This window comes from Tachypleus tridentatus, chromosome 1 (genome assembly GCF_004210375.1).
Source record: "Tachypleus tridentatus isolate NWPU-2018 chromosome 1, ASM421037v1, whole genome shotgun sequence".
NCBI classification, from domain to species: Eukaryota; Metazoa; Arthropoda; class Merostomata; order Xiphosura; family Limulidae; genus Tachypleus; species Tachypleus tridentatus.
In genome coordinates this window covers 69466818-69483279 of record NC_134825.1, presented here as the reverse complement: position 1 = coordinate 69483279, position 16462 = coordinate 69466818, and the positions used below count along the sequence as shown (strand labels likewise).

Here is a 16462-nt window from a genome sequence, read left to right as displayed (position 1 = left end):
GAGCCTCATAAGTGAATTAAACAAGAGCACTGTAATTGCTCTTTGATTGATTGATTGATTTTGAATCTCGCGCAAAACTACGCAAAGGCTATCCGCGCTAGCCGTCCCTAATTTTGCAGTGTAAAACTAGAGGAAAGGTAGTTAGTCATCACCATCCACCGCCAACTTTTGGGCTGCTATTTTACCAACGATTTACCTTCAGATTAAGAGTCGAGTGCCTTAACCACCTGGTCATGCCGGGCTAAGCTGTATAAAGAGTGGCATTTGATAATTTCAACATGAAAAGCGCCTCATGCAATGCACGGATTAAACGGCCAGGTCATAAACTCTTGAGTTCAGTTCAAGCATAGCCGTCCCTAATTTTGAGCCAAGGAAAGACTACCAAAAAGCACTGCTCGCCGCTTACACAGTTAATTTTGACAGGTTACGTGTCATTTTGGTTATGTCCAACAGTTGATAAAAACGAAACATATGTGGCGGTATATCATGGGCTAGAACCTTGAACCTTCTGGAACAACTGCAGAAAAAATATCCAAACGATCACAGCCCCTAAAGATGATATTCTAGCTTAGCGCAAATACCCCAGAAAAGTACAAAATACTGAAATTTTCATAACTGTTTTTTCAGGAAAATATAATTTGTGTTTCTTTAAGGCAAGTTATCAGCGTAAGTTATATCGTCAGATATAGAGAAAATGGCTGCCATAATAGAAGTGAAACTTTTTCTAACATACATACAAGATTAAATGGAGTGTTTTATTTTCACAACTGTTACTGAGAAAGAGGGCGCCTTGGTCGTTAACTTTGAGCGCCATATAATATTTACGTTAGTTTCGAATAAACAGTATAAAGTGAGTTTCGCTCAAAACAAACATACTTGAAGGAAAAGTACTTGAACACATTCATTTAATTATTAATTAACCGAAACCAGTACATGCGCTCTGCACAGTACCAAGCTTCATTCCCATCTTCATCCGGATGTTGAACAACATTCAAACCAAGTTAAATTATATTTCTCAGAAAGTTATTAGAAATAATGACTTTATCATGGATATTTATGAAACATAAGACGATTGGGACGGTAACTGAAGAGGTTTTATAAACTAAATCGATCAGTTATGGTTAAAATTTGTTTCCCAGTCTAACCCTGACAGAAATAGTAAAATACTACATGTAAATTGTTAATTACGTGATTTTCACGTATTTTGACTTGAATTTCTTCCATAGACATATAATATGTGCCAGATAATCAAACGTTTCAGTAATATTGTAATTTGTTCCTAAAACACCAATAATTGTTCACATTTATTTGTCTTAGCCACTTTCACTTGCATCCTTCGGTAGCTTAGCATTAAGACTGAGTGCGGATAATGCTAAAAATCAGCTTTGATACCTGCAGTGGAAGAGAAAACAGATAACTCTCTATGTAGCTTTGAGTTGAACATCAAACACATAGGTTTTAAAATGAAACAGAAATATATGCAAAGTATCTTAGAAATGCTACGTGTATGTGATAAGTTATATTGCTACGTAAATAGTTATATTCCTATATCCTTACACTTTGCGGTTGTAAACTTCGTTAATATGAAAGTACTCTACTGATAATATCTGTAGTTTATTGATGTAGTTTTATGGTTCTATGACTTGCAAGACACAGTTTTATGACTTACTTTACAAGCTTAGCTTTAAACATAAATTCGACTTAACTCGATAAAGAAGAGACTACTTTTCCATTATGACAACACTAAAATATTTCCTTATAATGTAATAACCTGTGTGATAATTACAGAAAATGTTTATTCTTAAGATACGTCTTAATGTTATACATAATTATATTATTTCCGACAGAACGTTCTATAACAATTGACTTTATTCGTATAATCAATTACTGGGGGAGGGGGGTCGTGCTTGGTACGAAACACTTATTGGTTGTGGTATTCTCTATTTGAATGTACGAAGTTTATACAGTTTGAATATAGTAATATGCATTTAAAGTAATTAAAACAGTTAATTTACCTTCTCAGACTATTCCTGTATGAGTTAAGTACTTGAGACGTTCTGAACAAACCTGATGGCGGTGCGAGGCGTTTCAATGACTGTGATGTTGAACCTAGTTCGCAACGCGTGATACACAAACACCCCTAGTGTAAAAAACACTTTGAGCAGAGTGGTATGATCAAAAAAATGAGAAACTGATAGAGTTGTATAATACAAAACTAAAGATCTTGTGACGATTTTGAAACCCGGGTGTCGGAGGTAAGTCGTAAAAGCTACATGGCTCCCAAGTCCCTTCTACTCAGCAAGGTGACAGTACTAATACTCTGTCTAACGACAAACAAATAAATTTACACACCAAACCTTAACAGATAACCACTGCTGTCTGAAGGATGGCATATCCATTCCTCCAAACATTTCCCTTTGCAGTGCATTCTGAGACCTGTACTCACATATCCCTATCACTGTAGTGAGATCGTCAACACTTCTTTACTCTAATGTTATTTTTACGTAATTTAATGAAGTGTAAAGAGCTTTACACCCACGGTACTCCTTTAATGATTATATCAATACCACTATTTGGTAACAAAATTCCACAGTTATATTAGTGTACTATATCTAATATAAGATATTCACAAGCACCTGTGGCTTCTCTTCCAAAATAATCTCAATTCCCGTTCATTAACAATGCATACGACCAATTGTTGGATTTGCAATGAGAATAAGGCCATCATCAAACATCAACTTGTTTCTTGGCAATCATAAGAAAACAATAGTTTCAAGCCTCTCTATTGTCTGATATAGGTTAATAATAATATTCTCTGATACACGAATTAGCATACAAAATCACATACAAAAGGGGCAAAGAAGTTAAAAGAAAACTCAAGTTTGGGATCTTTTGTATGGTAATCTTGTTATATTAATGATCCTGGACATGTTGATCAGGACCTCAAAGAACTTTCTGTTGATCCTCAGTGTTTTTAAGTATCATGAGGTCAACAGGATGTTTCAAAAACTTTAAAATGTTTCTGAACAAAAATCGGATTTTCAAGTATCATTGTTAGAAGCATCACATACTATTGTATCACACCTTAACTTTAGTACTGTTACACGTTCCTCGTGCACTGATTTTACTCCATCTCATCCTTCCCACACCTTAGTTGTATTGTTAAATTCTCCGAGTATTTCTCTTTAATAGCATAAGTATTTCTTTTGTCTGTTTTATGTGTAATACAACTCAATGGGTCATCTCCGTTGTACCCATCGCAGTATCTAACTCTTACATTTAGCGTTAAAATCCTCAAACTCTTCACTGACCAGTCATGGGGTGCTATCCCTCACGTTCTAAGATAATGTTCTGTATCGTCTCTTATAACTTAAGTAGCATTGTATACCTACGTGTACTGAAGGATACTCTACCCCATTTATTCCAAACTGCAGTATCGCTACTTAACTCCTTATGTACTGAAGTAATACCCTATCGCTTTTCTTCTACCATAAGTGCTGTTACACACCCACGCGTATTGAAGGTTGTTCTACCTCGTCTCTTTAAAATATTCGTATCGCTGTCCACCCCTTCCGTACTGACGTAATAGAGTATTTCATCTCTGGTACCCCAAGTATTTGTCCACTTTGTTTGGTAACATTTAGATTCAACTCTTCTAAGTTTTAGCCAAAGTACGAAATGTGTCACGTTTACGTGTGCAAATATGAAGTCAACTGGTTAAGGTCCGAGTTCTGTTAAATAATATTTGGTTGCTGTATATTTTTAAATAGAATTCTTGTTTGCTATTTTTCTTTCTTTTTGTTTACTAGACTTCGTAGATATTCGCACTGCTTCAACACACACCGTACTTAACAGGATTATTTACAAAAACACATGACCTACCTGTACGATGTCGCGTTTTATTCGTCAAGCTTCAAGATGGCATTAACTTATCCTTATTTCTTTTATGTATAATGTAAAAATAATGCCTGTGGAAAGCGTAAATTATAAACATCTAATCATTTGAATATATTTCAAATGTTTTTAAACTTAAATCTTAAATATAAAATTCAAATAACAAGCCTTTCATATTTAAAAAGTTGAACCAAAGAATCCTGTCGTTCAGTTTGCTCCCACATAGTGATTACTCAATACCTGATAAAAAACCAAACCTTTATTACAAATGCACAAAGTTATGTTACCAATACTATCCAGTTAAATGATAAGGTAGAAAAATAAATATTTTAAACACAAAAAACAAATTTGGAAACATCTTTGAAAAATGTCTTGGTCCAACTTACCCATGATGGACAACGATGAAGAGGTGGTGTGGGTGGTCTCACGTCCTCGTCCTCCTCTCCGTGCACCAGCGACGGCAGGTAATGTACATCAGTGCTGGGTGTATATATTTCTGCATGAAGCTCATCATCTGTTCGAGCTCTTCTACCCTGCTCACCACTCCCCCGAAACTCAATGCGAGTTAATTTTCTGTGACTTGGTAACTTGCGATCTAAGCTTCCGTAAGTGGCAGTAACCGACTTCCCAGATGGAGTGTGCCCACAATCCATGTAACTTGTGCCCGTATGTCGAGAGCGACCTTGTGGAGTTGCTGAGGAGGAACATGAGAACCCTCTTCCTTCTGACACAAACTTATAGTTAATTCGTTGTCTGTGAAAATGTACTGGTGTTTTTTTCTGACTTATGCCTGTCCTTCTGGAGTTATCACTGGAAGAATTGACTAAGTTTTGTGCACCTACGTTTTTAGCTGTAGGTTGCGATGATATTGAGTCTAAATTCGTTGTCTCTAACCCCAGATCCAAATTTGATTTTTTAAAGTCGTTTTGATCAATAAGCTCGTATTTTTTCCTTTCAATAGATGCTTTCGGTGGCATCAAAGGAGTGCAAGATATTGTTCTAGGAAAATCCATCACAGCAGTAGCAGTATGGTTAACATCTGTCTCAGCTAGAGTAAACACATCAGAGGGTAATTCTATACTCTTCACTGTCGTAGGAGAAGATGGTTCTGGCGTCTCTGAAGGCACAGCATCGTCCTCATAGCTCCCTCTTGAGGAATCCTGTGGAAACATTCGATGATTATAGTAATATACATTCTTAGGTATTACTGGATAGTTAAAATACTTGAACACTTTTATGAATGACGTTACAAGTCCTATGACATTATTGTATCCATTTCCTCATGATCAAATGTTTGCAGTCTGGTTGTCATGATTACATACAATTGCCTAACGCTGCAATTTACAGTGTAACGAGCTTCTGCGAATGAAGGCAAAACCATTTTGAAATCATGTATTTTTACAAACTTTTCACTGATCCTCCACTGTAAGTGAAGATCATCTTCCAAAACCACGATTCAGATGACCAAATGCACAAAAACCCACTTTTACAACCATGTTGTCGAATGGGATTTCTATTATTACAGTCACTACGATAATTTTTCCCTAAAAAACAGATACTGATTTCGAATAGTAGCTGTTCGTTTGTTTTCAGAGTTACTCAAGTATTATCTACACTAGCTTTTCCTAATTCTGAACTAGCAGATTAGAGGGAAGGCAGTAAGGCAAAAGAATCCACCACCATCTCTTGGGCTATTCGTGTGTGACCGAATATTGCAGTTTGACCCTCACTCTATATCGCACATTGACAACAATGCATTATCAAAGAATTACACAGCTTCGTGTGTTTGTTTCTGAAATACGCGCAAAGCTACAAGAGAGTTATCTGCACTAGCCATCCCTAATTTAGCAGTGTAAGACTAGAGAGAAGGCAGCCAGTCTTCACTATCCATAGCCTACTCTTGGGCTACTTTTTTACCAACGAATAGTGGGACTGACCGTTACATAATATCACGAACATATATGGTGTGAAGGGGATTCGAAAACCTGCGATCCTCAGATTACGAGTCGAGTGCCCTAACCACTTGACCATACCGGATCATTATACAGCTTCAATAATCATGACAGCATATAACACAATCAATATAAATGGCTTCATGATCATAACATTACACAGCACTTGAAAGTGCATCAGAACATATGTTATCAACCCCTTTGACATGGATTATCTTCACCTCATACTCTTGTAATGATAAACTCTAATTTAGTAATCTTCTATTTTCGCTTTTATTTGGTTCAAAAACTTCAATGGGTTACGGTGAGTGTAAATGACAATAGGTTGTTGCGATATAGATACATATAAATTGATATGTTTTAAAGCTAACACTAAAGCTTTTGGTACAATTAAACGTTTTAAAATAACAAACAGGGTGTTCGATACCTTTGTCGTCTGTTTGTAACAGAATAGCATCAGCACCACAATAGTTGCCATCACTACTGGGTAAGTGTATAATAAAAATTTGACATTTTCAAAAGTACATTGACATGTTTCAGAAAATGTGAACTTTTGATTTTTCTTCAGAAGGTTTGTTAATGGTACAGTGCAATCAGCAACTTCTTTTTTACAAAACTCCCTATAATAACCAGCCATTCCCAAAAATTCTAAACCTTTCTTGTGGTAGGAATTGCGTAATTCACAATACAATCAATTTTCACACGATTAAAGAGTTCTTAAAAACTGGGATTGGTTAGGTTTTTCGACCAGTTGATAGATATGACAAGTTTTACGAAACTTAGAAACATTTTGCCTAGTTTTTGGCCAAACGAAATGTCTCATAATTTTGTCACATGTCTTGTTGACACCTAAATGACCTCCAACGAGAAAATCATGAGCAACTCTCAATATCTCATAACGATATGCCTTGGAAACAACGATTTGATTTGGTTTTGTGTTTCAGAATGTAATCATAAGATAGAACCACTTTTCCTGTATTGTTTCAACTTTTTTTTCATCCAAGTAAGTTTTGAAGTCATCACTTATACAACATTTAAATTCCTCAAGTAGACGTAATTGCCTTAGTCTGTTTCAACAGCAGCACAAGCTTCTTATTCTTTACCATTTGAAACACTTTGTATAATAATGACCAATTTCCATAAGCTATTCTAGAATTTGGGCAATCTTCTCAAAATGTTGGAAATAATTATCAACTTCATTTTCGTTAAATGGCGGTACTTAAACATATCAGTTAAGGCCAAATTTACCGTTTTGCCTTGGTCAATCGGTATTGAGTATAAGTTCCATTTCTTTCAGCTTAATTTCTTTTTACACTTCAATACGAGCTTGTTCTTTTTCCTTTTTGGTTTCGATACAAGCTTGTTCTTTCTCGGCTTCGATACGAGTTTGTTCTCTCTCGTATAATGTCTTCGTAAAAATACTAACATTCAATGTTAATCCGCTTAAGATAAATGGTTTGTAATGTTCGAACTCTATAAAAATGTCTGATAAAAAATTTGAAGTTACCAATTAATAAGCATTAACCACAGTTATAGCTTTCGAGGTCTATAGTATAGCAACTGTAGCAAACCAATAATATATACTGTCCTTTGGCGTGTTGCGTTGGTTCCCTTTATAAGTGTGAAGGGAATTTCTAGACATTTGAGCCAAATACTGATAATACGCTAGTGCTTTCGTACACACATATACAATCAAGAATATTCTACAATTTCAGTGAACAGGCGAGGATTTTTCTATGCATATTTAACAGTATAGGTTACATGTATTTCTAAATATATATTTAACTGAAACAAATATCGATATTGAAACAGACATATAATAGTAAATTTGCCACATAAATAACTGATTTTGGCAGTAATCAGATGCAAATGGTGAACCCTTAATTCTATAATCCATCATATTAACCATTGGGTCACGCTCGACTTGAGTAGCTGTAAGCTGATTAACCTTTAGTGTGCTCAGAAAATAAGACTTGAACATTCTTCATATAAAAGTGAGAAACAAGAAACGCGATGGAACTGTGAATTACATAAGCTATGTTCATAAATAAGTGATACTTGTTAAATTACAAAAAGTAATTCTATTAAAACGTAGTTCCTACACAACTTTACTTTCGTAATTTTTAAGAATAAATTAGACACACACCATAAAAACGTGATTATACGTTTTTAATGATTTAATGACATACCATGGTGAAGATACAATAATTGTGTAACACTACCACCTTCTACCAAACAGCATGAATAGCTAAGATATAGGTAAATAATTAAGATGCTTTTATTTAAAATCAACAATAAACACTTATAACAACATAAGATACACCTACCTCTGTACTCCCTCCTTCCCTTTGTTTTGTAGTGGATTGTTGATTGACCTGAGATAACTGAACGAGTCGGGTTTTAAGCAGTTCTAGTTGTTCATTACACTTTTCGTTTTGTTCCCTGAGGTGCTGATTCTGTTGCTCCAACTATCAAAGGAAAAGTCGGAATTTTTAGAAACGGAGGCTAAATATTTTCTAAAAATTCAAAACGTCTGATGGCCAAAACACAGGCAGCAACAGGAAAGTTTAGCAGAAGAAAAAACAAAAACTATCTCAGTTAATAATAGAACTTTTAACAAAAATATACGAGGTCTGTTCAAAAAATACGCGGACTGATGTCATAAAACAAAATGTACTTTATTTAGAAGTTACAGGTCTGAAACCCCTTCAAAGTACTCTCCTCCCCAACGCACACACTTATCCCAACGGTGTTTCCACTTGTTGAAACAGTCCTGGTACGCTTCTTTTGTAATGTCCTTCAGCTCCTTCGTCGCATTTGTCTTGATCTCGGGAATCGTCTCAAATCTTCTTCCTTTCAAGGGTCTTTTGAGTTTGGGGAACAAGAAAAAATCGCAAGGAGCAAGGTCAGGTGAGTAGGGGTGGGGTGGGGAAGAACAGTGATCAAGTGTTTGGCCAAAAACTCACGAGTTCTGAGAGCTGAATTTCGCAGCAACGCGGTGCATCTTCAATTTTTCGGTCAAAATCTCGTAACAAGATCCAACTGATATCCCACACTCTTCAGCAAGCTCCCTGATAGTCAGACGTCGATTTGCCCGCACCAGAATGTTGATTTTGTCGACGTGTGGGTCGTCAGTTGATGTGGAAGAACGTCCAGGGCGCTCATCATCTTCAATGGACTGTCGACCATCCTTAAAACGTTCATGTTACATGAAACATGCCGTACGCTTCATAGCAACATCACCGTAAGCCGTGTTAAGCATAGCAAAAGTTTCAGTCGCAGATTTTCCAAGTTTAACACAAAATTTCACAGCAAGTCGTTGCTCCTTCAGGTCATTCATTCTGAAATCTGCCAAACGAAAAAATCGCACTTCACTTAAAACCGCGTAGCTAATACACAAATGAAGATAGCTGCAATCGGGAAATGGCGTCGTAATCAGCTGATCTGTGCAAACCTAGGAACACCAAGCAGATTCCCCTGGAACCAACTGGAACCGCGCAATTCAAACAGTCCGCGTATTTTTTGAACAGCCCTCGTAGACTAAAAAAAATGGTGCCTTTCAAAGTGTGAGAACCGAAAACGAAAGCTACTGATGTTACTACAGCTTTATTATGTACAAATGTCATAACACGAACAGTATGTTTTTCATTTTCAGTAGATATCTTGGCAACTTACTTGAACCGGCGTAGAACATTTTAAAAATGAACGTAAATTAAGAATTATATCCACGTTTTCTAAACTTACAAAGTCCTAAAAATATTAAAACGTGAATGTTTTAACTAAAAGAGACATATAACATTAGTAATTCAATAATAAACTTTACTTTCAACTGTGTTCACTGTTTAAATACTTTAAGTGGGGTAACTGGTACTTAAACAGATGTGTCAAGGAACGGGTGTGTACATTTAAAGAACAGGAGAACTGAATTAGCAAACTTAAACAAATTTGTGTTTCGCCAAATTAAAAAGATTAAAATTACAAAAAGACTTGAATCGTGAAGATCAACTACGTTCAGTGAACACAAATAAAAATTCTATATTAGTAAAATGTGCTAAATCGTCTGTGTTGTCTATTGGCACCCGATAATTACATCTATAATTATCAAAAGATTTCTTTTTTTTTCACTAAACAACCACGTGTATTAGCTATAATACGACTTCATCTACTCGAGTAAATAACTCAGTTTGGTATATAGCTGTTGTACGATTATCTGTTGACACTAATAATTATCGTCTAGTACTAGCAGCCACCATATGGCTTAATCTACTAAAGTAAATAACAAAATTTAATAGATACAACACGACTTCACATACTATAGCAAATAGCTACGTGTACTGTATATCATATGACTTCATATACTGTAGTAAATGACTAGGTATATTAGACACCATACCACTTCATTTACTATAGTAGATAATTACGGTTATAAGCTACATTGTACTGTAGGGCCTCATCTACTGATACAAATAACCACGTTTGGTAACTGCCGTATGGCCTTATGTATTTATGACAACAGTTACAGGTGGATGTCGATTTAATTCTTACTTTGAAACACTGTAGTGTTCTATGTTACCTTTACCGTTCAGTAATAATTTGTTAATGTCACCATAAATTTTTACAATATTGGTTAGAAATTAAACTAAGTAAGCAGAAGCTAACCATTGGTAGTAGTTAGATAAGACGGAATAGAATTTTGGAAGCAGTATCTCATGTCAGATGAATCACAAAATTTCATAACGGTTTATCTAGAAATAAAAAACAACATTAAAACATACGTCTTTCAGCTTGTTAGCGACCCATTCTTTAATCTTGGCCGTTTTGGCTTCCACTTGCTTGGCATCTTCTACTCGCAGCTTCTTCTAAAAATATAAGGCTCTTGATGATAAATAGACTCTTCAAAAACAACAACTGATCTTTGTTTTATTAAGTTTCAGTTAGGAAATATAAATACGTAAAACCCAATAATTCCAAACACAACAGTTTTCCAAGTTAAGTCAGAGAAGGAAAGAAGTACTTATCACTAAATCCCAGAAAACTAAAACAGACAAAAAATAATTAAGTTTAAATTAATGCAGCGCTATGTACATGCTACATTGTGACAAATATTATGAACGTGAGTTAGTATTTCCACCATTAAGGCCCGGCATAGCCAGGTGGTTAAGTCACTCGGCTCGTATTTCGTAGGCCGCGGGTTTAAATCCCAGTCACACCAAAGATGCTCGCCCTTTGAGCCGTGGGGGCGTTATAATGTGATGGTCAATCCCACTATGTGGTAAATGAATAGCCCACGACTTGGTGGTAGGTGGTGATGACTAGCTGTCTTCCCTCTAGTCTTACACTGCTAAATTAGGGACGACTAGTGCAGATAGCCCTCGTGTAGCTTTGCACGAAATTCAATACAAACCAAACCACTATTTGGTGAGACAAGAGGTGATAGTTGGTGTTCGTAACTAGTTGTTTTCATCTAAAGTATCAACAAAAACTAACATGGCTATGCTCAGGTAACTCTTGTGTATCTTGGTGCAAAAAGTACGAAATAAACAAATATAATTGAAACATAAAAACAAAAATATTAACAGTGTACAACTTCTTTTCTCTTCTCTTTAGAGGATTTCTTTTACTGTGAGTCGAATATCCGTTAGTAAAATCAAACCAGTTACAACGAGGCATACTTAATTGAATTTTAGTTTCTGTGCTATGAATTTGCTTTTCTTCACTTTTATTATCAGGTCTAATTCAGAACGAAACCAAGGTTTCGTTTTTAACTTAATAGATTAAAACATTTCAAACTTCTTCAATAAGTGTACACAAAATGACGTAATATAAAGTTTACGTATATGTTGAATTATTTGTACACTTTAAATTTGGTGTCTTAGTTTATTAGAGTTAATATCAACATTAAATTTTTGCTGTGGTTTAAGCTAAATCAGGTAAGTTCAGATTATTCAAGTGCTCTTCAAACCCAGATATTCTTCAATCCCACACAAAGCGTTAAAAATAACTCGATTTTTTCTATAACATAAGTATCATTGCATAGATAGAAAACACCCTTTACTCCTGACGTAAAAGATGAGGACGTTTTACACGTTCTTAGCTCTAATTACCCTCATCTTCTGAACTGCCATTACACTTCGAAGCTTTCTTAATATATACTTCTTCTAAATCATAGTAGATTATCTCGTTCTCAATAATGCTATGTCTCTTGATCCTCGAAACGTACTTGAAAAACTAAAACAATTACGATTACAACCTTTATTCGTGGTCATAATCCTTAGCCTTAAACAAAATGATATAAAATTGATGTTAACTGCTTTTAGTTTCAAAACACAGTTAGAGTTGACAAAAAGAACAACTTTTGTTGTTTTGTTGTCTTGAACATTCAGCCCAAGATCATGAATGATAAAAAAACGATCTCAAATTCACAGTAAGTTTAGGAAGACAATCTGAAATCCAGGCTTCGAGGTCACGAAAACAACATCAACTTAATTCTGTTAAAGCAATTCATACATACTGTGAGACTATCAAAGTTAGCTAAACCCGGCATGGCCAGGTGGTTACGACACTCGATTTGTAATTTGAGGGTCGCAGGTTTGAATCCCCGTCACACCAAACATGCCCGTTCTTTCAGTTGTGGTCACGTTATAATGTGACTGTCATTCTCACTATTCGTTGTTAAAAGAGTAGTTCAAGAGTTGGCGGTGGGTGGTGATGACTAGCTGCCTTCCCTCTAGTCATATACTGCTAAATAAGGGACGGCTAGCGCTGATAGCCCTCGTGTGTTTTTGAGTGAAATTCCAAACAAACCAAACCAAAGCTAGCTAAAACCCATGATATAAATTTAGCGAAACAATCTGAGGTTACCATAACAACCTCAATTCTACAACCTAAGTTTAAGAAAACAATTTGAAACCCACGATCTAGCTTCACTAAAATAATCTTAAGCCAGTGATGTGAGATTACCAAAACAACCATTTTATTACCTGTTCTTCTACTTGTTTCTCCAGTTTGAATATGACCTCTTTCTTCTCTTTGCACTCCAGCTGAATCTTGGAAAAATCCGGAGTCTGTTCGTTTTCGTCAAAATCACGAAGTCGCTGTTCCATAAGCTTCGCCTGAAGCAGAAATGACAAATCAGTGAAAACATTGATATATCAATATACGTTCCATTTAACTGTTAGTGATAAGCAGGGATTCTGAAGAAAACAGTTGAAATATCTTTGCAGTGCTCGGTTTATGAGCGCTCAGGATTAGTTTTGTAGCAGAAACGAGAAGTCAGTGAAAATTTGGGTTTTCAATATACGTTCCATACATGGTTCAAAACACTTATTGCTAACTCGCATATTATTCTATAAAATATTTATAGTACATAAATTCTGTCTCAAATCATATTTCAAATACAAATGTAAGCCAGATAGTTCGTAAGTGTTTTCTGTTCTTTAGCTGACTTTTACTCATCACAGTGAACATGTATTTACAAAGGATTTGGATAATACGTAGCATTTATGATCCTAATTTATTCTCCTCAGTTATTCAGCGGACAAACGGTTCAAAACGTTACAACTTACCACTCGACTCACCACTGGCATTGAAATGAACTGGCACACGTCCGCTATATATTATCAACCTTTTGTTGCATCACACGCCTTGGCCGATTGGCCGAAGAGAGAGCAGAAACTCTTAATGGTCAGCCAGTAATAAGTTGGAATAAAAAGAGAAAAGATCGATTTGTTTTTGTCTAGGGTTACTGATGATGGGTAATATTCTCAAAAGTTAGTACACCTGAGTGACAAATAGTCAATTTAATAACAGATTCGGCTTCGTGTTATTTTTTAGCATCTCTAAGAATCTGTTAGCACACATTATATAACTTATACCTCAGTATCATCTTTCAGCACCTGTTACCACCCATTGTATAAACTATAATTCAGCAACATTTCAGAGCATCTGTTACCATTTGTAAACACCTCTGATCATCAGTGATGACGAGAAAACACACTTGTAGAGAAAAATATATATGTAAAAACGACTGGTTGGGGTTGAGAAAATGTTTTATGTAGAGGAGCGAACAACGTTTCGACCTTCTTCGGTCATCATTAGGTTCACAAAGAAAGAAAGAGGTAACTGACCGACAGCTAGCCACATGTAAGAAGGGGATTGTGTAACTGAGTGTAGGAATGTATAGGACGTGCTCTGATTATCTCTTACCACATAATCATGATTCATACATAAACTTTTTATAGAAGATATGGAATAAAAATATATGATACATGCTGACAACAAATATAATGTCAAAACGTCTAATAATGTACATATGTAACGGATGAGGTGTCCGAATACATATTAAAATATTTCAAAAAATAATATCGTAGAATTTAACTGAATGTTTTCAAGAGACATTTAAGATATAAAATATTAAATAACGCTCACGTATTTCCTTCGTTATAACCATTTGTTTTCAAGATTAAAAGGAAAACTAACTAAGTAAAAGAAACTGCTATAATACAACAAGGGTAAGCAAATCTACCAAAATAGTTAATTACGACTACTATGAGTGTTAATTACTGCTACATTGAGTTAACTATTTCTGTAATGAGTTAATTACTGGTATAATGAGTAAACTACTTGTACACTGAGTTACTTAATTTTACAGTGAGTAAATTATTGCTTCAATGAAGTTTAACGCACACAGAATGGATGATACAAAAATGTATTCCATGGAGGTTTTTTTTCTTATAGTTTTTCTTTTCTTTTTTCTTATACTGCGATTATAGTTTCAGTTGGACAAGATGTCAAACGAAAATATTCTGTACTCCTGAATCAGCAGCATTAAAGAAATTTGAACTTAAAACTGAGTAAAGTTTCACATATCCACAGAAATTTTGTATATTTCCAATAATACAGCAAACTAGAAAGATTTCCTTGTGAAAAACAGCTTCACAAGGGTGTTCGTGTGGTTTTGGGTTACTATTCAGTGTTGTAGCACAACAATGTATTTTTTATTTCAATTTGGAAGAAAAAAAACATTTTTTTTATAAATATACAGGACATCACATTATACGAAAAGCCGAAAAATAATAAATAATTAGCCAAGATCCGCAAAATATTTGTTGTAGTTAAATTAATATATTTATTACAAAAGTACTTCTTTAAACTCAGGAATTCTAGAATAATGCAAAATAATTATAATCGAAGACACCGAAATATACAAGTTCACTTGTCTTAGGCCTAGTATCAATTACGCTTTTATTATGTACGGTGTATATTCGATAAATTAACACTTATAATAATATTAGTCTATGATCTAACGTTGGACATTTTTAAAAACGTTGATAAACTGTTAATATGTTGATATACAAAAATGTATAAAATATATTTACATCTGTTTTTCGTTCACAATTTTCAGTACATACAAAAACTGAGTATTATTATAATAGATAAACACAAGGCCACCAGAATGTTTAAATAAACAAACATTTGTCAATACAATACGTAATTTCTTCCTACAATAACAAACTAAGCCTTCTTTTGCACTCTTAGTAACTTTACACACTCGTGGAGTTTATGATATAAAAATGTTTAGGCAAGAAAATGGCCATGAACTGCTTTATAAAACACTTTGGAAAAATAGAAGGTAAATAATATTCAAAGTGAATAATGTGACAATGTTTATTTATTTTTATTTTTCTTAAGCTCAAATGAATGCTTGTTTTTAAAGAACCTATTTTTCAAAACATTATCTTCCTATTTTTACAAATCAAAACCCACACTTTGTTAGTTCATTTCCGATACTAACATCGGGCATATATGCCCAAAATTATGTTTTATGCTTGTATCTAGTAATTCAAACAGTTTCTCTTTTTAAATATTAAATGGTACAGAACTAACAAGAGATACATTAGTATTTGAAGTTTTCAACCTTGGTACTTATTCATCGTATTGATTAGATGGACAGGTCAGAAGAGCCCAGCGTCTTCAGATAGCCATCCCTGACGTAGAATTGTTGAACAGAAAATGGAATGCTAGTTAACAGTACCGGCTTTTTATAACTGTTCTTTACCGAATTGCAGAATTCACTGTCACTTTTATAACTATCCGGAATTAAAATTGCGGGTTGTGTTCAGCAGCACATGGCGTATTCAAAACTTGGGCTTCAGAAATGAAGCTCGTAACAACATCTATTAAACTATGTCCGTCTCCTAGGTAAAAAAAAAAAAGACTTATTTTACTTTCTTTATCTGTAGCTACGTTTGAGTAAAAGAAACGATTAGTTACATCTGTAAGTTTTTAATATTTTCAACAATACAGTCTTCACCGATTTGTTGGAATGTTTACTGTGTTATTCTCGTTTTTTAGCAAAACGAAATATCATTACGTACCTAAAGTCAGATCCTTCTTTTTTGCGAAGTAGCACTAGCCCCAACGACCTAGAAGCAGGGGCGTAGATTTTTACACCCGATGGGTGGATTGTTACGTGGACTGTTCAATTTGCAAATTAGTAATCTCTGGTTACGTGAACCTGAAAGCTGTAAACATGCAGTCACAGAGTAATCTTGTTGCCACGATACTGGGATGTATACTTAGGCCTACTGACTGATACTTACGAAGTTACGAACCAT

General features: G+C 34.9%; 1 protein-coding gene across 1 annotated transcript in view; it reads right to left on the bottom strand.

Moving 5' to 3' along the window:
- LOC143251572 (uncharacterized protein CG43867-like) overlaps positions 1-16462 on the bottom strand; it is a 281765-nt gene that overhangs the window by 55921 nt on the left and 209382 nt on the right. Inside the window, exons 4-7 of the mRNA XM_076502847.1 lie at positions 12827-12958; positions 10622-10705; positions 8174-8314; positions 4281-5054 (exon numbers count right to left, since the gene is read on the bottom strand). Of these exons, the coding sequence (XP_076358962.1) occupies positions 4281-5054; positions 8174-8314; positions 10622-10705; positions 12827-12958 (1131 nt within the window). The remainder of the gene's footprint in view (positions 1-4280; positions 5055-8173; positions 8315-10621; positions 10706-12826; positions 12959-16462) is intronic.